General features: G+C 34.6%; 2 protein-coding genes across 4 annotated transcripts; one reads left to right on the top strand and one right to left on the bottom strand.

Moving 5' to 3' along the window:
- The first annotated feature begins 11,225 nt into the window (after positions 1–11,225).
- LOC107875409 (B3 domain-containing transcription repressor VAL1) lies at positions 11,226–22,236 on the top strand. Of its 3 annotated transcripts, none has more exons than XM_047414180.1 (15): positions 11,238–11,358; positions 11,486–11,553; positions 11,868–11,988; positions 13,203–13,284; positions 13,403–13,519; positions 17,077–17,684; positions 17,843–17,939; positions 18,032–18,206; positions 18,744–18,820; positions 18,910–18,987; positions 19,107–19,331; positions 19,426–19,475; positions 19,839–19,952; positions 20,377–20,444; positions 21,263–22,236. In XM_047414180.1, exons 3-15 carry the CDS (start codon positions 11,876–11,878, stop codon positions 21,976–21,978), a joined length of 2,520 nt encoding a protein of 839 aa, XP_047270136.1. In that variant the 5' UTR covers positions 11,238–11,358; positions 11,486–11,553; positions 11,868–11,875; the 3' UTR covers positions 21,979–22,236. The 3 variants fall into 3 exon arrangements, with proteins under 3 accessions (XP_016577605.2, XP_047270136.1, XP_047270137.1); XM_047414181.1 differs by having other exon boundaries at positions 11,855–11,988; XM_016722119.2 differs by having other exon boundaries at positions 11,226–11,553.
- A 1,874-nt stretch (positions 22,237–24,110) lies between these two features.
- On the bottom strand, positions 24,111–27,270 carry LOC107875410 (telomeric repeat-binding factor 2). Its single transcript, XM_016722120.2, has 5 exons — positions 26,115–27,270; positions 25,336–25,769; positions 24,561–24,748; positions 24,410–24,476; positions 24,111–24,330 (listed from the first exon to the last, which is right to left on the bottom strand). The coding sequence occupies exons 1-5, from the start codon at positions 26,779–26,781 to the stop codon at positions 24,292–24,294; spliced, it is 1,395 nt and encodes a 464-aa protein (XP_016577606.1). The 5' UTR covers positions 26,782–27,270; the 3' UTR covers positions 24,111–24,291.
- Between the last annotated feature and the right edge of the window lie 316 nt (positions 27,271–27,586).

The following is a 27,586-nucleotide window of genomic DNA, read 5'->3' as shown; positions in this document are numbered from 1 at the left end:
ATGTATTGTGTTGGTGATTACTTGTGACTGGTTTTGTGCTGAATATGATTTCGGCAACTTGTGATTTCTCTAAATTAATTAGAGCTTTTTCATTTTTGGATAAGAAATCTAAAAAAAATTGTGCTCATTATATAAAGTCCACATGTCATTTTGAAAAGTTTGGATTCATCGATATAAGATACACGTGCAGAGTACGTGTCCAAAAATAAGTATTGAAAAACATAGAAATAGCCAACAGAATAACAATAATAGTATTGAAGAAGAATATTGAATGTACGTGAAGATATCAAGGACTTGTTAGTTAAATAAGTTTTTTCGAGCTACTTTTAAGGTTTCATTGGTCATTTTAAATTAATAGAAATTTAAAACAAACAAAGGTTTGACCAAGCCTAAAAAAAGTAGTCGATCCAAACCAATTAAAAGCTCAAATATAGATAGATAAAAGTAACAAAAAATATTTAAAATTCCTTCAAAAGTTTCTCATTTTGTCTATTTTCTTTTGAGAGATTAGGAAACCCTTTGTCTTTCTCTATGAGCTAGTCGGCGTCGGGGGTTATCATCTTCTTTTCTAGATGTTGTGACGGGCATCTAGCCATATTCTCTGATAAATATCAAGGTGACTTCTACCCTCTAACTCCACCACTCGTCCTTTGTGATATAACGGTTATCTCCTCAAATGTGGATATTTCTTTTATCTTTGATATTGCTCAGGCTGTATTAGAATTATAGGTTACAATTGAAAACAATTATGGTTAAATAGAGAAAGCTTGAACAAGGATGGTATAAGTGCAACTCTTATGGCACTTCTAAAGGCAATTCTGGTACAAGTTCAGTTGCTTATTGCATGAGAAATAAGGAGGGTGACTTTATCTATGCCTCGTGTAAACAAATGCAAGATACTAGTATCTATGCATAGGCATTGATTATGATGGAGGGATATTTCTACTGTGTAGAGCATCAATTTCTGTCCCTAGCGCTTGAAACTGATTCTTTAGCTTTGGATAATATAGCGAAAGGGGAACAGAAAGTTCCTTGGCGTACAGGGGGAATCATATAATATTAAGGAGCTGATGGAGATGGGACAGATTACAGTAAAACATATCTACAGACAAGGAAATTTTCTGGCATTTTTTTAGCTAACTGGTGTTTTAGTTTTGTAGGTACAACAAATTTAGTCATATTCATGAAGTTACCAACAAAAGCAAGAGTCATTGTAAGTCAGGATAAACAACAATTATCATAGCTTAGGATAAGCAAAATGAGGCAGCAGACACCAAATTAATGCAGAAGCAGTAAAGGAATGAATAGATACACTCAAGAATAACAAAGTAATTACACATGGGAGACTCAAACATACTATAAAATGCAGATACAATTCATGTATTACAACCACTGACATACAAAATACACCATTGTCAGTAACAAAAATTGTAAGATTACTAGGATATTTAGGGTTGTTTAAACTAATGCGAAGGTGGTATTAATCTCTACGAGATTAATCTCTTTGCAGAGAAATAAACAAAATTAAGTACTAAGAAACTTCAATTTAGTGGAAAATCAAATCTGAAGATTGCATGAACTTGGAGTCCTATTCCATCGAAATCGATTACGCAATACCTGGTGAGAGGATTTAGGTGACTTAAAGTGCAATCAATCCAAAGTTACTAAGATCTATCTACTAGCTAGTTTAGTGAGCCAAGACTGATTTATTAAAATTGAAGGGGCGTACTATTCAAGCCATTTCTGGAGAGGAAAGAGGTTCATATCACTTCTTGATAGCTAGATTATGAGTAGTGGCTCCTGCAACAAGATCAATCAAATAAGATAATTTCAGTGAAATCTTAGCTGAGTAAGAAAGAAAGTACTTAACTTGTTGAATATCTTAAGATCTAGTCACTGAAGAAGATCATTTATATCAATATCAGAGCTTCAAAATCGACAATCGAATTGAAGTTGCGGCGGAGGAAGATGAAACATCGCTGGTTTTCTCGAAGCTTCAGTGTCTTGGTTTCCTAATTCAGTTGTTTACATTGTTCTAATGTAGGCTCTTCGTTATTTGGACAGAGTCACTTTTGGACCTGATAATATAAACATGCATTGACGATTTTTAGTTTTAATAAAAGGGCTTTGAGCCCACTCGCAACTTAAAAAAAATACAACATTCATCTTTTTAGTAACTTGCACTTATTAAGCTTTTCTAATCTCTTGTAATTTTTTAAAATATAAAATTGTGCTCATTATATAAAGTACAGTCATTTTAGAAAGTTTAGACTAATTGATATGTGATACACGTGCTTTCAAAAATTAATATTAAAAAATATAACAATAGACAACATAGTAACAATAATGGCATTGAAGAAGAATATTAAATGTTGGTAATCAATAGTATGTGAGGGTATCAAGGACCTAACAGTTAAACAAGTTTTTTGGAGTTGCTTTGGGGTTTTATAGGTCATTTTATTAATTAAATAAAAATTAAAACAAATAAAGGTCTAATCAAACCTAAAAGTAGTCGATCTTAATCAACTAAAAGTCTAAATATATATAGATAAAAGTAACAAAAAATATTTGTAACCCTCTGAAAGTTTCTCATTTTGTCTATTTTCATTTGAGAGATTAGGAAATCGTTCGTCTCTCTTTGAGCTAGTCAACGTCAGGGTTATCATCTCCTTTTCTAGATGTTGTGACGGCCATTTAGCCATATTCTCCGGTAAATATTAATGTGAGTTCTACCTTCTGACTCTATTACTCTTATTTTGTGATATATCAATTCTCTCCTCTAACATAGATTTATTTTTTATATATGTTAGAGAGTGAATGCGCGCTATAAATTTTAATATTTTTTAGAAATTAAATTTAGGTCTATAGAATCATATTTTATTTTTTATCAAAGTCTTACTATAAAATAAAAATCAACGGTCCAAAACAAGAAAATCCAAAAAACTGATTTGGTCCAAAAACAGTGACCCAGTCAAAATAAAATTTTAAAATAAAATGTCAAATAATAAATATCAAAATTTTCAGAAGGAATATCCGATACACTTCATCTTTTTCACCTCCGCCTCCTAAAAAATTATTGTCTGAACCATCATTTTAATTTTAAGATTACTAGCTCGAGGTTTACTTCTTTATCTCTTGCTTAACTTTTATTTTTTGATTCATTGGTTTGAAGGTAATTTATGATTCTTTATTTTTTTGGTAAGCTTTTTCTCTCGAAGAATCCATCTTCAAATTTCGTTCATTACTACTGAATCGATCTTTCAGGTTTTCTTACCCACGCAAATTCACCTTTTTAAAATACTTCTCAATTTTGCCTTTTATTTTGTGATAACACTTACTCATCCAATCTAAAAAATTATCTTTATTCATTGTTATATTACTGCTATTATGCTTAATGTATTATGTCGGTGATTACTAGTGATTGATTTTGTGCTGAACATGTTTTCGACAACTTGTGATTTCTCTGAATTAATTAGAGCTTTTTCATTTTTGGATAAGAAATTCAAAAACAGCTGGGCTCATAAAGTACACATGTCATTTTGAAAAGTTTGAATTAATTGATATGAGATACACATGCAAAGTACGTGCTCAGGAAGAAGTATTGAAAAATATTACAATAGACAACACAATAACAATTTAATAGTATTGAAGAAGAATATTGAATGTTGATAATCAATTGTATGTGAGGTATCAAGGACCTGTTAGTTAAACAAGTTTTTTTGAACTACTTTTACATTTCATAGGTCATTTTAAATTAATAAAAATTTAATACAAACAAAGGTTTGATCAGGTATAAAAGTATGATACAAGCATGAAGAGCATAAAAGAGTACAAGGTATTGTCAAAGGTTCGAGCTTCGGAATTAACAAGTGTTTGGAGCCTTTTAAAGCCTTGTCAAGTTGAAGGAGGAGAAGGAAACCATTACACTAAAGAGGCGCCTTACTTGAAAGACAATATGAACCTTGCATACTATAATTGGACACTCAAGAGGCGCCCATTATTAGGGCTATTATGGTCCTTTAAAACTTTTTTTTACATTCCAAAGAAGCACTCTTCATTAAGGGTATTTTAGTCTTTGTTTTGTAATAGTCTAAATAGGCACCTTAGCTCTTAATTTCCTTAGTTTTGACATAATAAATTGAGTGAATTTTCAGATTGTAATATTAGTGTTAGGTTGTAGTATTCTCCTTCTTTAGAGAGTAGTTTGTAGTATTCTCCTTCTCCTTAAGAGAGAGAAACCGAATTAGGGTTAACACAATTGATAGATTTCACTTGTGTTGACAAATTGGCAAGAAAGGTGGGTTTTGAGGAGTGTGAATTCCCTTGGTCCACCTAAGAAGAAGGTTTGAGCTTCTATTGGTGTGGTGTGATTGATGGTTTGATGCACCATCTTTTGTTAATCACTTGGTAGAAGTAAGGGTCTTTCTATCTATCTTTACGTTTATGCAATCTTCTTCTTCATCCCCTTTCTTTTGCGTTATTTTTGCTTGCTGATTTTTGCATCTTGTGTGTCCATTTTGTGAATTCCTAGTCTTCTCTTGTATCATTTGGTATCAGAGTCTTGTTTAGGGTTGTTCCTACAACCCTAAGTCTTGGATCTAAGATAATCTCAACAAAAAAAAGAGTGTAGAAAATTGAAAATCTCACAAAAAAATTGTAAACCCGTTTTTGTATTTGGGCAAATTTTTAAATCTTAGATCTACATGTTTTTGTGTTTTTTTGTTGGTTTCAAGTGCTAGATTTTTGTTCCCTAGCACCTAGGGATTCTAGATCTATATTTGAAACAAGATTTGGTCAATTTTGAGCTAGATCCATCATGGTTATGGCGTTTTGAAGCTTCCAGAAGCTAGATCCGTGTGGGTTTTGTGTTGTGGACGTTGATTGGTTGTGATTTATTGTTATTTGAGCTCATCTTGACCTAAGGAACCTAGATCTACAAAAAAAAAAAAACTGATTTGAAGTTCATTTGGTTAGGGGTCAAACTTTGGTCAACTCTTAAATATTCATCTTGTTCTTCCATGTTCATCAAGTCTTGTTAAGGAAGAATATTCAATGAGTGTGTTTGATCCAAAAAAGTAGAAGAAAGAGAGTATACTTGATGTTTGTGAAAGAATATTCCTTGGCATATTCATTGTCATCCAAAGAAAGAAGAGACAAAGGAATAATCAAAGTACAAAATCAAGTACATTCCAAATACAAAGGAGGGGACCATTGTTTTTGAATTCATTTGAAGCTCAAAAAAAGGCTCCAAACCTTCAATTTTTCCCTCCCAAACGAAAATTCTACTTGTTCAAGGGTGTTCTAGGCCGAGACTTGAAAATTTTGAGTGAAAATTTTGAAAACTCAACGTCCAATCATTGAATGCCACGTCATCATAGCTCAATGGCCAAATTAAGTTCTTAGTTAGATTTTCTAGTTTCTAATTGTTGTTTCTAGTTTCGATTTTGTTTATTCATCACTAATTAGCAAACTAGTAAGTACCTACTAGGTTGATAATTAGTTTAGAGTCCATTTATTTCGTGTCTACGATTTTTGTGTGCTTTTCTTGTTTTAAGTCATAGTAGGTTTTTTGGTTCAAGTCCGTGCATCATTTTATTTGAGTCTTATCAAATAAAAATCGATTTCAGACCAAGGCATATTCACCACTCAACTTACTTACCAAGTATTGCCAAGTATTCAACACTTGTGAGACCAAGTGTGAGGTGAGATCCGAGTGTGAGTGTGTAAGGTTATTTGAACTAACTTATTTGTTCGTTTTGTAGGTTTTTGCCTTTGCTATTTTTTTGCTCTTTTTTAGGTACCTTGACAATGGAAGGAACAACATCATCCACTCCGGATAGTTATAGTATTTATACTACCTCGGATCCTTTTGAAAATTTCCATCGGCACCTTGAAAGTCTACGCCAATTGATGATTGAAGCATGCCATCTAAGACAAATCACCACTAACCAAGATACTAGCATTTTGCCTAGTATTAATTCTCCTTGTGTGCAGGTTCAAGATAATATACTTCCACCGAAGGATTTAAGGAGAGTTCCTCAAGAACACATGGTTGTTGATCAAATGGAGCTCTTGGCTAATAATTCTAACTTTGAGAAAAATGATAAAGTGTTGATGCAAGGAAGAATTCTTGACAAACTCCCTTGTAATGAGAGCTTCCCAAAGGAACAAATGGGCTGCCATGATCCAAACCTAGGTGAAGGTCATACCTCATGTGAGCTAAAAGGTAACAATGCTATCTCCTACACTCCTATAAACTTAGAATGCCGTGATATGGCTAGTAGTAGCCAAATGGATGTAGTTGATAGTTTGCTTGGAGGAGAATTGCATGAGTCTTCCCTTTGTGATACTCTTGGTATTGTTAGATTGCATGAAGACCAAATTCTTGATGTAAGTTTGCAAGCACTAGTTGATCCTAAAGATGACAAAATTGATTTTTTTCGTAAGAATGAATTGTGTCCATCTAGTGCTAGCACTTATAACTTGAATAAAGTTCCATTACCAAGTGATAAGAGTATTCACACACTAGCTGACCCTTGTGAAAGTCAAGGTGAGTCTACGTTGGTATGTGAGCTTTCAACAACTAGTGAGGATGTGAATGATGATCAACCTACTCCCGAATGTAGTCCACTACTTGAGCATATGTGTGGTGTGTTTAATAAATCTCAAGTTAATAATGATGTTGATAGAGTTGATCATGGGATTGGAGATGATTCTTTGAGCATGTTGTATTATGAAAGCCATATTGATAGATTTGCTCAAAGAAATCAAGAAAAGGCACAATCGGATGAAGGTGACCTTGAATTGCTTGAATATGTAGGAAACTCGAACTGTGATTGTTCTTGTGAACATATTTTTGTGTGTGATCCCTTTGCTGCTCATGGTGACTTATATCTATGGGAAAATTACTCTCTTGAAATAGGAAGTGGTGCATACTTAGAGATTCCATCTATTTTTTCTTTGTGTGTTTCCTATGTTGAGCATCCTAGTGGTGATAAACTTGGAACTAGTGAGTACTTGCATAAGGGCACCATAGTTAAAGTTGATTTGTGTGACACCTTTCTCTACTCTCTATTTGGCTTTAATGATATGTATGCTATTGTAGAGAGTATGTCTTTTAGATGGGGGCGAAGCCTATGGGGAAAAAGAGTGTTGTCTAGATCCATGTCTAAGGCCACTCTTTCCATTTTGACCCTGGTGCCAAATGTGGATATGACGATGCTGGCACACCTAACTTTTTGCTTGGTCTACATGACAAGCAAGGTATTATTCTTGAAAACCCGAGGGCAAATGTGTCATTGTCGTCTTGGGATAATGCTTCTAAATGTGCATCCTTACTTGACACACTTGTGCTTGAATTGAATGAATCCAAACTTGTGGATGCCAAGTTGATGCTTTACTTGAAAGAAGGAAGCCATATGTGTTCAAATGACTTGATTCCAACCTTATGTGCTAAAGCTATTGAACTAATTGGTATTCTTATAGATTATGACACCTTGGATGATGCCTTTACACTTGGTGTCTTCCTATACTACCTCTTTGCTTATGATGATATCCATGATAGTTTTGTATTTGCTTTATGTAGGGGTAGGATATTTGTTTGTTGGTCCACTTGGAGTTAAAATGCTATATGACTTTTGTGGACCTTTGTAGTTGTCGTACCTCTTGATGTTTGCCTTAGCTGTGTCCTTTTTTTATGCTTGTGGTAGGTGTTTCATGATTATAACGAGGGATAGTTGGTTATATTCCAAAAGTGTACCCCCTTGGCATGTTCACCTAATTTGTGGTACTAATGCTAACCCTCCTATCACGAGGATTGTATGTTTGTTTTTCCCTCTTTGTTGTTTTGCAAGGTGCGCATTTGAGGACAGATTCCTTTCAAGATGGAGAGGATGATACAAGCATGAAGAGCATAAAAGAGTACAAGGTATTGTCAAAGGTTCGAGCTTCGAAATTGGCAAGTGTTTGGAGCCTTTTAAAGCCTTGTCAAGTTGAAGGAGGAGAAGGGAACCATTACACTCAAGAGGCGCCTTACTTGAAAGACAATATGGACCTTGCACACTATAATTGGACACTCAAGAGGCACCCATAGTTAGGGCTATTATGGTCCTTTAAGACTTTTTTTTACACTCCAAAGGAGCACCCTTCATTAAGGGTATTTTAGTTTTTGTTTTGTAATAGTATAAATAGGCACCTTGGCTCTTAATTTCCTTAGTTTTGACATAATAAATTGAGTGAATTTTCATATTGTAATATTAGTGTTAGCTTGTAGTATTCTCCTTCTCCTTAAGAGAGAGAAACCGAATTAGAGTTAGCACAATTGATGGATTTCACTTGTGTTGACAAATTGGCAAGAAAGGTGGATTTTGAGGAGTGTGAATTCCCTTGGTCCACCTAAGAAGAAGGTTTGAGTTTCTATTGGTGAGGTGTGATTGATGGTTTGATACACCATCTTTCGTTAATCACTTGGTAGAAATAAGGGTCTTTCTATCTATCTTTATGTTTATGCAATCTTCTTCTTCATCCTCTTTCTTTTGTGTTGTTTTTGCTTGCTGATTTTTGCGTCTTGTGTGTCCATTTCGTAAATTCCTAGTCTTCTCTTATATCAAAGTAGTAGATCCAAATCAATATAAAGTCCAAATATAGATAAATAAAAGTAACAAAAAATATTTAAAATTCCTCGAAAGTTTCTCATTTTGTCTATTTTCGTTTGAGAGATTAGGAAACGCTTTGTCGTTCTCTATGAGCTAGTCGGCGTTGTAGTTATTATCTTCTTGTCTAGATGTTATGATGAGAGATCATCTTCTTGTCTAGATGTTGTGACAAGTAGCTAGCCATATTCTCTGATAAATATCAAGGTGATTTCTACCCTCTAACTCCACTACTCTCCCTTTACGATGTATCGATTCTCTCCTCTAATGTAGATATATCGTTTATCTATGTTAGAGAGTTATTGTGCATTATGAATCTCGATGTTTTTTAGAAATTAAATTTTAGATCTACATGATCGTGTTTTATTATTTATACAATAGTCTTACAACAAAACAAAATTCAATCGCCTAAAATAAAAAAAAATCATAAAATCAACTTGATCCAAGAACAGTGACCCTACCTAAACAAAATTCTAAAACAAAACATCAAAAAGCAAATATTGAAATTTTAACAAGAAATGTCTGATACACTTCTTTGTCATCTTCACTGCCTGAAAATATTGTTTGAACCAACATTTTAATTTCAAGATCTCTAGCTCGCGGTTTGTTTCTTTATCTCTTTCGTGACTTTTATTTTACGATTTCTTAGTTTGAAGATGACTCATGATTCTTTGTTTTTCAGTGAGCTTTTTCTCTCGAAGAATTAGTCTCTGAATTCGTGCAATACTACTAAATCGATCTTTCAAATTTCTCTTAAGCAAGAAAGTCCATCTTTTTAACATGTTTCTTAATTTTGCCTTTTATTTTGTAATAACACTTGCTCATGCAATCTGAAAAATTATCTTTATTTATTATTATATTGTGTTATTGATTACTCGTGGTTGATTTTGTGTTGAACCTGATGTCGGTAAGTTGTGATTTTTCTGAATTAATTAGAGTTTTTTTATTTTTGAATGAAAAATCTAAAAAGATTGTGCTCATTTTAAAAAGTACACATGTTATTTTAAAAAAAAAATTGGACTAATCAATGTGCGATAACATGTGCTTTCAAAAATAAAATTAAAATAAATAGCAATAGCCAATACAATAACCATAATAGTATTGAAGAATAATATGGAATGATGATAATCAATTGTACGAGATGATATCAAGGATCTGACAGTTAAACAAGTTTTTTTAGAGTTATTTTTAGATTTCATAGGTCATTTTATTAATTAAATAGAAATTAAAACAAACAAAGGTTTGACCAGGCCTAAAAATCGAATCAAATCAACTAAAAGTCCAAATATATGTAGATAAAAGTAACAAAAAATATTTAAAATTTCTCTGAAAGTTCTCATTTTATCTATTTTCATTCGAGAGATTAAAACACTCTCTGTCTTTCTCTACGATCTAGTCAGCGTCGGAGTTATCATCTTTTTGTCTAGATATTGTGACGGACATCTAGCCATATTCTCTAATAAATATCAAGGTGACTTCTACCCTCTAATTTAATTACTTTCTCTTTATGATATATCGATTCTCTCCTCTAGTGTAGATATATCTTTCATCTATGTTAGAGAGCGAATGTGCATGATAAATCTTGATGTTTTTTAGAAATTAAATTTGAAAATCCTAAAATCAACTTGGTCCGAGAGCAGTGACTATTTTTGGTGATTTAACTTTTGAGTTTAGGTGTTTTAGCATCATCATCATCATTATCATCATCGTTATTATTATTATTATTATTATTATTATTATTATTATTATTATTATTATTACAAATCAAAAGTGCTCAGGTAAGTCTTTTCATTATTTTTATTTTATGATAATAGCATGATCTTTTAGCAATATATATGCCATAACTTTGTTTACAATAGTAATTCCAAAACTTTTACTAATAATTTTTTCCATTTTCCTCAAATTTCATGCACATATATAACATGAAAGAAATTAAAAGGATTTGAAAAACTACGTCATTATCTATATATAGTAAGAAATTAATTTCCTATACATCTACAACAATTTAAAAAAAAAAAAATCTAGAAAAACCATCCATGTTTATTTGAAAATCTCTTAATTATTTTTAACTAACCTTCTAAAAAACCATCATATCTAACTACTCCTATTATATTAACAACATTAACAATGAATTACAAAACACAAACTTTAGATAATCATATTTGCTGCATATAATAGCATTCACAATATAATGAATTATTTAAATTTTTCTTAATTATATAAATTTTCACATCATATACAAAATAACAATTTTTTTCATATATGAGAAATAACATTTTTTTTTTTTTAATTTCCACCTTGATTCACTCATGTTGAAATTTACCTTACCAAAGTAGTAGTAACTTTTAGTCAGACTGTGATATAGTAAATCTTGACTTTTGTAACATTTTTGACGTCATAATACCTAAGAAGACATGGGAATCCACGAAGTACAATGGTCAAATCGAATCACTGTCCGAAAATTTTTACTCTATACAGTACATAATTTTTTTTTTAATTAATTTAATTTTAATTCAACAATTAACTTTTTTTTGGGAAATTTAATTAATTTAAGTATAGAAGAGAAGACCTTTGAAGTGTCGTGCATGCATTTTGTGCTTCCATCTTTTTTGTTTCTTTCCTTCTCTTCTTTGCATGCAACTTTCTTTCTCTACTTTCTCTCTCTAAAATCCTTGTACTTTGTTCACTTTGTTGTGTATATACATATGTATAGTCTCATGAATCTTTTTATCAGTTTCTCTATAATAGTAAATTACTCACCGACCACCGACCACCGCTGTTGATTTTTTTTTTTTTTTTGTTTCTATTAGTATTTGACCCAGTTTTTTTTCCAGTTCAGGAATCATTGTTAAGGTTTTTTTTTTCTGGGAAAAATTTGCTGCATTTTTTGATATTGGTTAAGGTAAGAATTTGTACTGTTTAGTTTTTTTTTTCCTGGTGATTTTGGGGGGGTTTTTTGATCTGGGTTTAATGAATTCTTGATGGGGTTTTTAGGGTTTTTGTTAATTTTTTGTTCATGTTGAGGTTGATTTTTCATCTGGGTAGTTGGTACATTTGTAAATTTTTGTTCATTTAAGTATTTGTGCTGTTTAGTATTTTTGGTGATTTTTGGGTTTTTTTTGGATGTGGGTTTGGTGTTTTCTTGATTTTTGAAAGGGTTTTTGTTGATTTATAAGTTGATTAATTGAGATTTGTTGCTAAAGATTTGATTTTTAGGGATATAAATGGGGTCAATGATTTGCATGAATGAGCTTTGTCGTGCAACGACGTCGTCAGAATGGAAGAAAGGTTGGGGATTCAAATCTGGTGGATTTGCTAAGCTTTGCTACAACTGCGGGTAATTAATTAATTTCTCTTTTCTAATTGTTGCTTTGTTGTTCATGAATTTTTGCTCGACTTTCTGATGCAAAGGGCATTTTGGGGATTTGGGTTTTTTTTGGATCTCCCTGAATATAGAGGGGGCAATTTTATTTTTCTTTGTTGAGAAATTTTTGTTTGTTGCATTATGGGTTTGTTCCTAAATTTAGGATTTTTAGTCAAATGTCACATTTAAGTTTGTTACTTTACAGTTTATGCTTCAAGAATGAGTGTGATTACATATATGTTTACGCGTAAATAGTTTTTGTCTTCAAGTGAGTTCATGTTGTTTTTGTGTAAAGAAGCTATCTTTGAGGTAAGGAGGGAGGAAGGTAGAAGTCAAAGGACCTTATGGTGCCCTTTGTTCTCATTTTCTTAATTTTGAGATTTTAGCTAAAGATAACTAAGTTTTACGTGATGATTTAGGGGTCATTGGACATAAAAGATGAGACCTTTTGTTAGTTTTGGAATTATATGTTTCCATGTTATCTCTTAAGCCACTAAGGTGTTTATAGTTGGATGCATCCAGTTCCAAGATAATAACCTGCGGAAGCTATTTTGAGTTTGAGGCAATAGTACATTCTTGCGTTGTTGATTTTTGTTGGTCTTCCCATGTAAAATGGCATGTCTGTATCTTTGTCAACTGTTTGGTTGTTAATGTGGTTCTTTTTGGTTCTTGAAATCGGAAGTATAAGTTCCTATTTTGGAATTCAACTTCTTTCTGAGAGCTCTCTTGTATGATACTGTTTCTGTTTCGGACTCATATTGGAAGTGTTAGGTTTTTTTGTTTTTTGCTAGTCTTTATACAAGCGTCACAAAGTAAGAGCCTTTTCATCAGTCTTGACATATAGTTGTCTTGTAACTTTTATGTATGACACTGTTGTTGTTCCGGACTCATATTGGTATTGTTAAATTTTTTCTTTGCTCTTCATTATGCAAGCGTCGCGAAGTAAGAGTCTTTTCATCAGTGTTGACATATAGTTGACTTGTAATTTTTGTGTATGGCACTGTTGTTGTTCCGGACTCATATTGGCATTGTTAATTTTTTTTCTTGTTCGTCTTTATACAAGCATCACAAAGTACGAGCCTTTTCATCAGTCTTGGCATATAGTTGACTTGTAATTTTTATGATGTTTCTGCCTAACTTTTTATTAGTATTATTATGCAATTAGTAAACCAAAGTTTTGTGTGCAGATCTGCTTTTGAAAATTTTGTTTTCTGTGAGACGTTCCATCCGGATGAATCTGGTTGGAGGGAATGCAGAACGTGTAGAAAGGTAGGTCACTGAATCATGTACTACATTTGCATGGTCAACTAGTTTTTTTGGTCACTGAATCACGTACTACATTTTCATGGTCAACTAGTTTTGACTCTATCTTCATTTGGTCTGGCAGCGTATACACTGTGGCTGTATTGCGTCAAAGTATTTGTATGAGTACTTGGATTATGGAGGTGTTGCATGTATACTCTGTGCACGTCATTTGGATGGTCATTCCACCAGGCCAATACAGGTATCCTTATTTTAAAAAAAAAATAAAAATTTTGGGTTTATTTCCATTTTTGACGAGACAGAGAGGGATATGCATGGTGCAATCTGATCAATTGACTATAGATCAGCCGAATATTTACAGTTGGGAAGTGTTGGCTTAGACGCATTTATAATGCATGTTGTCATTACATATTCTCTGCTAGTGGATTTAGGAAGGTTTGCTGCTTCTTCTGTTTATCCGTATTATGTTGCAGATTCGATAAATTGTAAAGATGGTTGTAGGTCGTTGCATTGGTGTGGGAAAAACACTAAAAGTAGAACCAAGGAAGTGCTGGTGTTACATCCAAAAGTATAAACCTAAAAGTAGAGATTCACTGGTTGTATTACGACTTCATGACGTCCAACATGGCTTCAGAATCATGTAGAAAAGCGTTGTTGTTCCAAAAGAAAAGCAAAAGAATCCTTGTAAATAGATAAAACAGATTAACCCATTGGATCTCTCTTTCATTTTTTTTAAAATGTGGTTACCGGCCAGCTTTTTGTGCTGATGAATATGCTATTATTATTCTAAAAAAAAAAATCAAAAGAATACATTTGTAATTTTTTGTTTTTGTTTTTTTTTGTTTTTGAGGGATTTTTGCTGATCCCGACCCTTATCCAGCATTGCAAAATCTGTAAATTTGTCTTAGGCATGGACCATCTGAGATCTAGCATACAGAGGGCTTGTTGTTATCGTTATATAGATCAGAATGGACTATGCCAAAGACATTGATTCTCCAATCGCATGGCAAGGTTATGTATAGGATGAACTTTATCGAAATAAAAGAAAATGAAGTTATTTTTTAAGTGGTCTCCAGAAAGCCAAATGCTCTTACGCTTCATAGTTTACAACTTCTCTGTGCTCTCTAAAATTTTAATATTATAAGAATCTTAGTGGAATTATTTTTTATGAATAAAAATAAACACAGTTATGAAAAAAAGGAGAAATAGTGAATTTCTCTCCAACGCTTTTTACTGCAATTACTCAATAGGATGATGTTTGAACACGAAATATACTGGTAGTCTCACTTTTTGGGAGATGAGTAAAAAAGGGTTATGCTTCATTCACCTGTTTTATGCTGTTTATTTTAATTTATCGCATTTGACTAGTTTAGGGATTAAAAAAAAAAGAAAAATTATATCAGAGTTTTTGAGCATGTTAATAAACAACAACTCAAATGAGTAAATGGATTATTTGTCAGAAATACTCCTCCATCTCAGTAGAAATACCTATGACTTGTGTAGATATTGAGATAAAATGTTTACCATGGCTAATAAAGAAGTGTTTTTGTAATAATAATAATTTGGAATGTAAAATTAAGTAGCGGTTACTAAGGTATGAAATAATAAAAAAAACAGCGTTAGTTTTTACTCATTTCTTTTAATTTAGGTGGCACCATTTGGTTGGATTTGCAATTTAAGATATCATTTGACTTGTATATTTTGTAAATTAGTAATGTAAAAACAACTTAACCTAATAGTTGAAAAAACTAGATTAAGAGAGAAAAAATCACGTCTCATAAATTCGATAGGTGAATAGATTTGAATTCTAAGAACTTGTGAAGGTTATATAAAAAATAATATTTATGAGAAGAAAGGTGTGAAATATATTCGGATGCGCCAAAACAGAAGGGATTTAATAAAAATTGGGATATAGGAATATACTAATTTAAATTGTTATAGGAGAAATAATTTTCATCCATTGAAAGACATCAAACTTCTTGGAATGGATCTAAAAATTAAATTGGTGATTGGTGTTGGTTACTTGGTTTTAAGGTCCATCACATTAAAGAAATGGTATTGAAAATCTAAAATTAATCGTTTACTCATTAAAATTTTGAAAGATGAAAAAAGATTTCATTGATGGACATGGTCAAGAAAATTGTAAATAGAAGTGGGTCAAGATATTTATATAATTGTATATAAGACATGCATACGTACTTTCCCTTATTTATTTCTGTTTCTCTAATCAATCAATAAATCAACCCCTTTTTAAATAAATTCTTCTGTTTGTTATTGACGTTTAGTATTCATATGCATGTACTATTATCTTGTCAAATTTGTTTTTGTGACCTTTCTTGGCAAGCTTACTTTTTAATTGACTTATATTCTCTATTTTTGGTTGTCGTGTACTAAGAAAATTTATTTAAATAAGCTTTACTCATGATGGCACGGTGATAGTTATATTATGTTCAGTCTATGATAAGAGTCTTTTAGTCTGTGTAGAGACGTATATGTGGTAAGTGGTAGAGAACCTCTAGTTATTGAATTATTGGAATAATACTTGCAAATGGTTCTGAATGGAGCAAAACAGATAATGAGGATTCCTAGAGCGATCTAACTACAATAATCTATAACAACATCCTCAGACCTCGATAACAATATTTCACTATAATGGTCAAGATTCTTTTGGAATCAATATTTCATGTTGTGTCATATTACATATTTTCTATGACAACATTTCACGATAACAGCTAAGAGGAATCGAGACAAACGACACCTTTGTACAGAGGTTTGTAATTGGGAATGAAGCGTTATTAGTATTAGTAGTTCTTGATTTTAAAGAATTGTGGAAGTATTTAAAATTACAAGGTCAAAATTAGCTACCTCCAATAATGGGAGAAGAGTGAAGTCGGATGCAGTTTATTCCATACTGATAACCATCAATGGTGACAATTCACACTGCCACTGCATTATATTACTTTCAAAATTTCACGTAGTAATTCTGCAAATTAATGCAGCTTTTGCTCTTAGAGAAAGCGTCCCGTGGTTTCTAAGTCCTTACAATAGCTAGTCTTGTGTCTGTATCGTGTCCATGGAAATGTCATTTCCATGCAACACAGATACAACAACATTGCTCTTTTTTTATTTCTTGTTCACATTTTCTGTGTGCTTTAACATTTGAATATTTGATATTCAGATGCTCACTTCATACTTGATATATGCTCTTTCTGGTAAGATTACGTGGTAAAATTTGAATACATTGTCTTATCTTTAGTTGTCATGTCCTAAGAAAACTATCTAAAATAATATTGTAAAGATATGGGTAAGTATCTAAAAAAGCAGGATCAAAGTAATTTGTCTCCATTATGGGAGAGAGTTGGGTTAATCTCAGTTTGGTCCATGCTGGAGTAACCATCCACCATAGTATATTACTCTAATTCGGCAAAGTGATGCAGCTTTTCACTTAGAGCAAGCATGCTATGTGATTTGGTTTCTGGCTTTATTAAAATTATAAATCTTGTGCGTATATTTTGTCCATACAACACTGGAAGACAACCCCACCAGAAAGCCAAAACCCAATCCCCGAAAGAAACAAGCAAATTCAAGATATTGACAAATGAATAGCTTCACTTTTTTGTCTTTCTTTTGTTTCACTTATCTAATTGGAGTTCTTTTTACGTGTTCTTTGAATGTGTATGCGCACTTCACTTAGTCTTTTACTAATAATTGAATTCCCCGAAAGTATTCTCTTTGACCAACTTAGCTGATGGTCATTTGACGTAATGAGTCTTAATCATCTTATAAATGTTTTTGCAGATACCTGGTGATGATCTTCGTAATGGCACATTGGGATCTAAGACTGCACAGCCACTGGTCGTTGAGAATAAAATGGATGAGCATGAGTTTGACAGAAGAAGGCTTATGCAGTTGAGCAAGACAGGGGAAAGCAGTGAGCCTGGTCAAATTTTTCAAACTCAAAAGAATCTTCCTATTGGTAATATGAGTTCATGCTTTTCAAATCTGAGCCAGCAGCCCTTTGGAGCTTCTCTATTTGGCAAACCGGATACTGAGAGACCAGGTCAAGGAGTTAAAGATATGTATGACTCGATCAATCAGCCGTCTCTAAATTTCTCTTTGAGTACTCCAATTGGTACTTCAAGTTCAGGACAGCCTTTTCCCGGTGGGGATATTGAAGGAAGGGAACAAAGCAAAGCTTCTCTCTTTCAACAGAGCCAAAGGGCACGCCATATATTGCCCAAGCCCCCCAAACCTAGCCCAACATCAGGCTCTGAATCAATAAAAGCAATGGCTTCACCAGCACGGATTGCAAGACCGCCTGCCGAAGGGCGTGGTGGCCGCAATCAGCTACTGCCTCGATACTGGCCTAGAATTACAGACCAGGAGTTACAGCAGATATCTGGCGAGTATCCTTGATAATGTATTATTTTTGGTTGCTATTAGTCATCTTTGAGTTGTGTATCACTCCTATTTATCACAATGGGATCAGCAGGCTCTACGTATGGTTTCTTCTACTTTCCCTTCCCAGTCTTGATATCAAGTTTTACTTTAACTGGAATTTCAGCTTGAAGTCCACTGTTGTACCTCTGTTTGAGAAGGTCCTAAGTGCCAGTGATGCTGGACGAATAGGCCGTTTGGTTCTGCCGAAAGCATGTGCTGAGGTATTAGTTACTTCTTCATATTTTTTTGTACTTTCTGAAATTGATATCTTGCCTGTTATCTTTATGCTTAATCAATGCCAATTCCTGTGCAGGCATACTTTCCTACCATAAACCAATCAGAGGGTCTACCGATAAGGATCCAGGACATAAAGGGCAAAGAGTGGACATTCCAGTTCAGATTCTGGCCTAACAACAATAGTCGAATGTATGTTTTAGAGGGTGTCACTCCTTGTATTCAGAATATGCAATTGCAAGCTGGTGATACCGGTAAATATTCATGCTTTCATCTTATAAAATAATTTCATGCTCCTCATTGTTATGGAACGTTCCAGTTATCTCCTCTCCCCCACCCTAACCCCCAATAATTCTGCATCCTGGTCTGCTTTTTAGTTATGCATAAAAGATATGCTTGTTTAGGTCATATAACCAACCCTGTTTGTATACAAAACATTCTCTTGCATGTTTCCATCTGTTTTTTCTTTTGAGTTCAATGGAGATGTTAAACCGCCATCCCACCCCAGAAACTAAGGACAATCATGGATAAGAGGCATGTATATTTCTCAATGGAGATGGGTACCCCCCCACCCCTACGTCCACCCCACCCCCAGAAACAAAGGACAATGATTGCTTAGAGGCCTGTATATTGGATAGATCTATCAGAGAAATCTTTTTCCATCTCTGGCAAAATGGCTAGTTATCTGACTGTAGATGCTGTCTTTCCTTTTTTCGGTCATTAATTGACTCTGTATTTGATAATGATAGTGATTTTCACATAGAACTACTGATTATGGTTTATTGTTGTAGTTATATTCAGTCGAATAGATCCGGGAGGAAAGCTTGTTATAGGATTTCGGAAGGCAACAAACAATGTTGACGTGCAGGTTATCTACAGAAACATCGTTTGATATTGTCACCTTTCTTTTCATGGTTAATGTAGTGATCTTGATTCCCACTTTTGATATGCAATCAGGAGTCTCAAACGCCTAACCTTACCAATGGCAATGGCTCTGCAGAAACTTCATTTTCTGGCATGGCTGAAAACTTTCCAGTGAGTGTTTACTCTAGCCATCTGGTCTTTTTGCAAAGCAAGTATACTCATATGCTTGAAGTACTTGAATTTTCTCTTTCCCGTAATGCGAATTCTTTTTGCCATCGAAACATGAAAAGAATGGAGGCAGAACAAGCGATGATTCTATGAACAGGCAAGTGCCAATGTCTGAGAAGAAAAAATCAAGAAACATCGGGTCCAAAAATAAGAGGCTTCTTATGCATGCTGATGATGCTATGGAACTCAGAATCACTTGGGAAGAAATACAAGAATTATTTCGGCCATCTCCAACTGCCAAGTCTACCATTGTTGTGATTGAGGATTGTGAATTTGAGGAATATGAAGTAAGTGCAACCAAAATGCGGAAAGCTACAAAATTCTCTCTTTTCTTTAATGTGATACGTTGAAAGTTTTACACTCTTTTCTCTTCCTCTATAGGAACCACCAGTTTTTGGAAAGAGGACAATATTTACTGCCCGATCTTCTGGGTAAGTTAAACTGAATGTACCAAGTGAAGTTTATTTGTCGTTCTTTGTTTTGTCAATGGATCAACTTGCGCAGACTTGGGAAATTTGATATGTTGTAGCTCAACGCCTCAACCTATTCCAAAAACTTCTTCGGATGTGTAAACTGTCGCATGAAACCTTTGAACTTCTTTTTCGCCCCACCTCTGGTCCATATTTCCACATGGAAGATGCAAAACCTGAAAAGCTCAGGGCAGAGTTTTGTGCTTGTCAATATCAAAACTACAGTTTTAGAATGAGTGATAGCAATCTGATTGTTGGTTGCTCTGCTGGGTATTTGTTTTTTTGTTGGAGTTCAGTGTTAATTTCTGTTGTACCTTACAACAGGGATCAGGAGCAATGGGCTCAATGTGACAGCTGTTCTAAATGGCGTAGGTTGCCGGTGCATGTTCTCCTTCCTGCAAAGTGGACTTGTTCGGACAATATTTGGGATTCAAGAAGGTCTATATCTGGCTCCATCGATCTCCCACTTTCGATTCACGTTTGAGACTAGATTAGTTTTATCTTCATTTTTCAAGATATCACATTGCTAAAAGAAGAAGAAAATTTGCCTTTTTGGCCATATGGCAGTTTCTCTCTTGGTAGGTAAACCATAAATCTGCGTGCAATTATGCTCTACCAACTTTAGTGGCTTCTTACTATGATATCTGTACAAACTGAGATACTTTTGTGACTACTCTTGGGTATGAAAGAAGGATATTCTGAGCCTAGATGAATGTGCCATGTTTTTCAGATGCATTTGCTTTCTTTCATGCGTATGTGTGTGTTTTGGTAATTAGCCTACACAAATTGTGCCATTTCACATATTTACATTTAGTTATAACTACTCATCTGGATGTTTGATAGCTGTGTTACTTTATTGCAGATGCTCTTGTGCTGCTCCAGATGAGATAAATCCAAGGGAACTGGAAGCTCTCTTTAGCGTTGGCAAGGGTATGGGATATCTTTTCTCATTAATTAATAGATATCTTCCCTCCCCCTATATTTTTTTGCCTTTTGATTCTTTGTTAATGACACACAATGTTCACACACACACACATTGACAAGAACGCTGATGTGTGATTTAAAGGGGTTTAGTTTCTGGTAGAATTAACATTTGCATGAGCTTCTAAATTCTTCGTCGCTAAAAGGTCATTTACAAGGAAAAAGTAGATCTATATACAAAACTTCAAGATGAACCATCAATTCTTAACAGATAGGTATATTTTGTAAATGAAAGTAATGGAATAAAGGGTTTAAGGGCTCGCTATGCGATTACTTGCATTTATTTGAATTAATGGTTCATTTTGAAAAAAAAATCATTTTAAAAAGAGTGAGTTTAAGGAATTTCTGTTAAACAAACTTTCTCCTGATGCTAGGAAGCCGACTTTTCATTTATATCTTGATGTTTATCGGCTCAAAGCACTACATCTAAGTAAATCTGTTTGACTATGGTTGGAGGGGAAGCTCCATCTGTGATGAAGACATCATACAAGTGAAAGCTCTTTTTACACCTAAAAATTTGTTTGTTGTGTTTTGGAATTGAAAATCTTCAATCATGCCCTTGTTACATTGATGTTCCTTTGTGATTCTAGCAATTTATTTTGTTCCTTCATGATCTTCAATCACGTGTGTGTAATTATATCAAGAATAGTAGATGTACTATGATTCTTGTATGAAACACTTCATAGATTGAAACATATGAATTATGCTGACCTTTCTTTATATAATCTAGTCGCTCACTAATCACTATTAGTGTCTTCTCATTCCAGATCCTAAGAGGCGAAAACTTGTAGAAACCAATGAAGATTGTGAGCCTTCTGGGCTAGATGCCTTGGCAACACTTGCTGTTTTAGGAGATAACATTGGTGACTTGGGAGAGCCTTCAGTTGGAGCCACAACGAAACATCCTCGGCATCGCCCTGGTTGCACTTGCATAGTGTGCATTCAGCCTCCAAGTGGGAAGGGCAAGCACCAGCCGACGTGTAAGTGCAACGTCTGCTTGACTGTGAAACGTCGTTTTAAGACACTAATGATGCGTAAGAAGAAAAAACAATCAGAACGAGAAGCGGAGCTTGCACAGGCAAAGGATCAGGTCCCTCCTAAAGATGAATCAGAAACAGACGTGATAAGTGGAATAGAGTTGCTTCAAATGAATCATTCTGAGAACGAACTCATGAATAACTCCGAGAATGAAAGGAATTCAAATGGGGATCAAGCGGAGGAGTTTGCAGCCGGGAAGGGACAGTTGGACCTTAACTGCGACCCGAACCGTGATGATGACATGCTAGTAGAGGCCACTGCTGGAATGAGCATGACCTCCCTTGTTAATGCTGCCAACCTCCCTCTGGAGTATCTAACGCAGAAAGGGCTCGAGAGCTTGGGCACCTCTCTACTGTCACAAGCTGCCGGTGAGAGTGAAGACCACCATCCAGATAACGTATTCGCGAAAACTGCTGATGCTGAACCGGAGAGTAAAGGCGACTGAGCGTGATCAACTCCCTATCTTCAGTTGGTAATTTGTTTTGTTTATTTCCAGTTATATGAGCCTCAAGTTAAGATATATAGTGTTGTTCACAACCTCATAGTCAGGTGTTGTTATACATACTCACAGTTGTAGGAATCTGCTTTGTCTTTCAAGTCCTTCACTTTTTGTGGGTCTCATACATACCTACTGGAAAATGTACTTTGTTCTTTTGCCTAATTTGTGTACTTTATCAAGGAAAAGCAACCAAAGTTCCAGCAAGCGTTTGACATCATTTGGTTCTTTTTAGGTAGGTGGCAGCATTATTTATCTCGTGGTTTGATGGATTCAAGATTTGAAGTTTATGAGCTTTAAATAGTATTTATCCGTCCTGTGGGATAAGAAATTATAATTTCGAAATACATTGCGAGATTATTTTATTTCGTAATTAGTACTACAATCTTATGGTTCTGGTATAAGCAATCTCGGTACTGTTTATAACACAACTATGGTATTAATTCCAGGATGGAACAACAAAAGGGCATATTTTCCACCCTCCAAAAATTTTCAACAAAGGAAAGGATAAATCTTATCCCAAATTATCCAGTGTAAATCACACGCATATTTCATATCATAGTTTCTAATCTTATTTTTAATCTAATGAATCCAATATCTATGAATAAAAATAGTTTCATTAATAATCACGTCATTTAATTCACATATTAATCTCGTCACTATAACCCCGGAATAACTTATTCCTAAGCTATGTGAGTCCTGCTAGTCCTGACATCAACGTGAACCATGTATAAGAGTATCTTAGCATCCAACTTAATTATAATATGAAGCACGTGAAGTGTGTAATTTCTCATCTCATTTAAACATTTAAGCAGTTTATATTATTATTATTATTATTATTATTATTATTATTATTATTATTATTTTAAAAGCATACTTTTAGGTGCCTAATTACGTATATTAAGTCTCAATATATTATCACGTGTAGGTCTGATTCTCACAGTCTTGACTTGTGAGAAAGCATGCAGCCTATTAATTAATTATACTACCACATTATGTTTCAACAGGTCACTCACATGTCGACGACGCCTTTAAACTATATTTATTTGTATTTGAGTGCTTGACCAATGCACCTAAGAAGAATTGAAATTATCAAAGATTACCTATTTGTTCGTTAATTAATAGTACTAATATTTGTATTGTCTCAACAGCATGTCTTTTCGAGCACGTCACAGAAAAGAACTGATTTCCATCCACCAATACTTTTTCCCAGTAGTAAAAGTCAAACACGTTATGTGTCACATCCAAAAAAGATAGATGAAACTACTCTCCAAGGGTTGCAATCCGAGTACAAAAAACATCTTTGTAGCATGCGTTTCCCGATTAAATGCATCCTACGCAATGCAAATCCAGATAAGTCGAGGTTTCAGTGTGGGTACCGACAAGAAAATACTCTCTTCCCATTCAAAGGGCTGCTGCTCTTCAGTTTAATTAAACCCCTTTCTAAGTCTTTTTGGTTCTCCGGCCATGACAATAGTTGACACGGCGAATGCGATGAAAATCATGATGATTATAATCATTGTGGCAACATTCTCATCTTTTCTCCCTGTTGAAATTCTCCGAGGCATTCCAATGACAGAAACCATCTTCACAACTGGTTCATAAACTAAAATTTAAAGCTTTCATCCTTTTCCAATCCATTTGATGCCAAACATGCAGTTGCAGCTTCTGCAGACTCGAAGGGAAGTCTTCCATTGTGTCGTCAAACACAAAATATGATTGCCCTCAGCCCAAGGCTACATAGCAGTGAAAGTAGCAGAGCAGCAAGAACCATTAGCAAACATGAGCTATTTGAAATCAAGACTTTCCCCGGATGCTATTATGGTTCGTTGGAACCCCCATATAGTAACCAAGAAGAAATCGAGAGACATACTCATCTTTCATAGTAGCAAATCTACTCGCTTGCATTTCATGAAATAGAAATTTTGGAGAGAGAATTTAAAGTATCAGTTCGTGAAGCTTAACAAATGCATTAACAGTGCAGTATGTGAAATTGGAGCGGCAGTTGAGGAATAAACGCAAGAAAACTGTTGTCGGTTAAAAAAAATTTGACCTTTAAAAGTGAAACTATTTCTAGAGTATATACGAACAGCTTCCTCTAGAGAGACATGATATACAACAGCATTCATCTGAAACGTTATGTATCGAACAAGATACACAGGGACATTTTGACATTTACATGATACAAAAAAAACCAAGGTCATGCCTCTGGTTTAACAAAACAAAACGTCTCCTATATAGCAAATTTCTTCAAAATAATATCTACGATATCATATTTCTCCACTTGTCCTTCAAGTCACCCTGAACAAAATAGTTTAGACTTCAAAAGTTGGAGTAATATATAACCAGTGTATAACAAGTAGAATCAGAAAGCACTTACCGATTGTCTCGTGGTAAAAATGTCACGATAAGCATCTAAGATGACCTTCCAGTTTCCAATACCATACCTACCAAAAAACGGAAAACATTTAGAGCGCTAAACCTTGTCTCAGTACTTTTCAATGTCAGAGGGAGTAAGACATGCTCCGTACTTCTGTACACCAGTTCTCAAAGTGTCTTCTTCCAGCGCACTCCATTTCACGGGCTTTCTCCTCGTGGTGATTTTTTTAAATTCATACTTCTTCAGGGGAGAAACTTTTGTCCTCTTTGGGCTAGGTAAAGTAACCCTATTCACACCACTTGGTGATCCTTCATTTATATCATCCAAGAAAGAGTCCCACTGTATATACAATTCAGAATTTGTTTCCATTAGAAAGCACAAAATTGCAAATCATTTTCAGGATACAACAACAACAACATACCCAGTGTATTCCCAATTTCCCACAAAGTGGGGTCTGGGGAGGGTAATGTGTACGCAGTCCATACCACTATCTCAGATGAAATAGAGAAACTGTTTCTGATAGACCCCTGGCCTTCCGTATATTAGGATAATTTTCCCAAATACAGTTTCTGTACCTAGGACAATTTTTTCAAACAAAAGTATTCTGTAATGTTTAGGCTCTAATTTATTTCTGGGAAAACCAAATCTAGAGCTAATATATGATCTAACCTCACTATTTCACAAAAAATCATTTTGTTACTTGGCTTGGCAAAAAGTTGTGCACATACGGTTACAAAAAAACCATTTAGTCACTAGTCTAGTAAAGCTTTGAGAATAAACAAGAATATCTTGCATCGAAGAATTCCAGTGACTATACATTCAAGAGCACATTGAAGAGTCTTGTGCATCAAAACATGCCAAGAAGCAGCATTTGAGCATTTATGTTTAAGCAGTTGGAGGCAAGTACTTTTTTTCAATGCATATACCTCAAATGTATGGGCAGCACTGCTTCGGTTCGCTAGATCTGGCTTGGATGCAGCAGCATGATGACAATTTTGCTGTGCCTCACGGTTCTCCCCACCGGCTTGAGCCATTCTGCTACTGGAAACCATTGGTTGAGGGGCCATGTCACTGTTATTTTCAGCAGGCTGATGACCCATATTATCCCTTACCACAGAAGACAAAGTCTCAGCAAAACGTAGTGCATCAGGTAGAGGATCCTTCACCATAGCACGCAGCTCCAATGAACTCAATTTAAGTGCTTTCTTAGCTATCTTCACTTCAGCTGAAGAATCATCCTGTCCACCAGATGCCTCAACTTCCGACTCAATAGAATCACTGATCCTGATACCTGATGCTCCTCTGGTGCGTTTGAAAGCAACATGTTTCTTCCTGGGCAATGCATTTCCTTTGCATACCTCTGTAAGCAGAAAAAAACAATCATCTCGACATAAAACTCAGAAAACTGATAAGAGTTCAGCAAGCAAAATGTCAAAAAAGTAATCTTTACCCTATAATAAGTACAAACTGATATGGACATTACAAGGAAATGTAAAAAGTACTTCCTTTATATCTTATCAAGGGTCCCCATATAAACTACACAAAGCATACAATTCAGTATTCAACACCAATATACATAATTTGGTCATCATGCATTAAACTAGAGGAATAAGCAGATCATTGTACAAATTTATTATCCGAAATTTGATCATATCATAAAGTTCAATAACACATTCACCCTGCATATGTAATATTACAACATTACCTTTTCCATTTTTCTTACTAGCCCCTCCTTTGTTCACCTCTCCGAAAACTGACTTTACTGCTTCATCAGTATGGTAAGTTTCCGCGACAACTTCAAGAAAAGGAGCCCCAATTCTCTCTTTAGCTTCTCTAACAAAAGCCTTAACCGCGTCAACAGCAAAAACGCCTTTACTTCTCCTTATCACATTCTCAGCACACCTATCTTCCCAAAACGCCGCCTCTATTTCATCCCTCCAACTCCACAGCTCCTCCGATACAACGCCTACATTCTCCACTTTCTCTATTAAATCAATCCTCCGTTTCCATATCCTCCTTACTGCTTCAAAATACTTCCCTTTATCACTTCCCGCCCTTTCACTTTTCAAAAACTTAACCGTACACTCCACTGCCACCGCACAATAAGCGGCTTTCGTAGCCACTGAATCCCTAATTATTCCTTCTTGATGATCCAATTCCTCGATTAATTCCATTAACTCGAGGATTTTCTCAGTAACCGAACCGTTAGCAATCTCGGATTCGATTTTTCTGACAAGCAGCGCCTTTTTGAGATTCAAATTGTCGTTCGGGAGCGGAAGAACGTTAATGAGATCGTTGAGAATGTTGTCGTCGAGTGGTTGTCGGAGAATGAATTCGAGAATCCATTGGGAAATATGGGTGTCGATACCCATTCGTAAAAGCAACAAATGGAAACCCTAAATCCCCAAAATTGATTTTTGAAATTGCCTACGTAGTTCTTCTAGGGTTTTTATCGGGTCGGGTCGGGTGCTCGTCAGCTTCTTCGCCGGTTGCATAAAAGTTCCGACCAAAATACTCCGGCGCTGCTCCGATTAAATAATTCTAGTTGTTTGTTTGAATTTGAAAGGTGAAGTCCTGTGTACGCAATGGTAAAAATAATTTACTTAGAAAATTGTGCCAATTTGACAATTGATTTCTTAAATCATTTTAAATAAGTTTTGAATAATATAAAAACTACACAAAAACTATAAAACTTTTTGTAATTAAATACTACTATCTGATTTCCTGTATAGGAACAGTGTATAAACTAGAGCAAAGAATATTTAGATCATCTCATTCCTTTTTAAGATTATTTTAAAAGAATTTAGTAAGTCGTTAAAGTAGGAGCTAGACGGAAAATTTTATGGTGGAAGAGGTCCATCACGTCATAGTTGTAAGAGGGTGTCCATTAATTGACATTTGGCGTGGTGGGCCCCACATTAATTTTTTTAAAGCCAATATAGTGTGAAAGGATGTGTCCAAAGTATAAATAAAATAGGAAAAAGGCATCGTTTCCACCTTAAATTATATCCGAAAAGTCTAAGTCAAACTTAAACTATACTAGTGACCTATTACACACCTTAACTATAACAAAATGATATTATTATCTCCCCGCAACCCTCATTCTAAGGCGCGTGTATTACACTTATTTTAGGCGCGTCCATCCTATTAAATAACAAAAGTAAACGGCTAAAAACG

This window comes from Capsicum annuum, chromosome 6 (genome assembly GCF_002878395.1).
Source record: "Capsicum annuum cultivar UCD-10X-F1 chromosome 6, UCD10Xv1.1, whole genome shotgun sequence".
Taxonomy (NCBI): Eukaryota; Viridiplantae; Streptophyta; class Magnoliopsida; order Solanales; family Solanaceae; genus Capsicum; species Capsicum annuum.
This window is presented reverse-complemented; position numbering and strand designations above follow the sequence as displayed.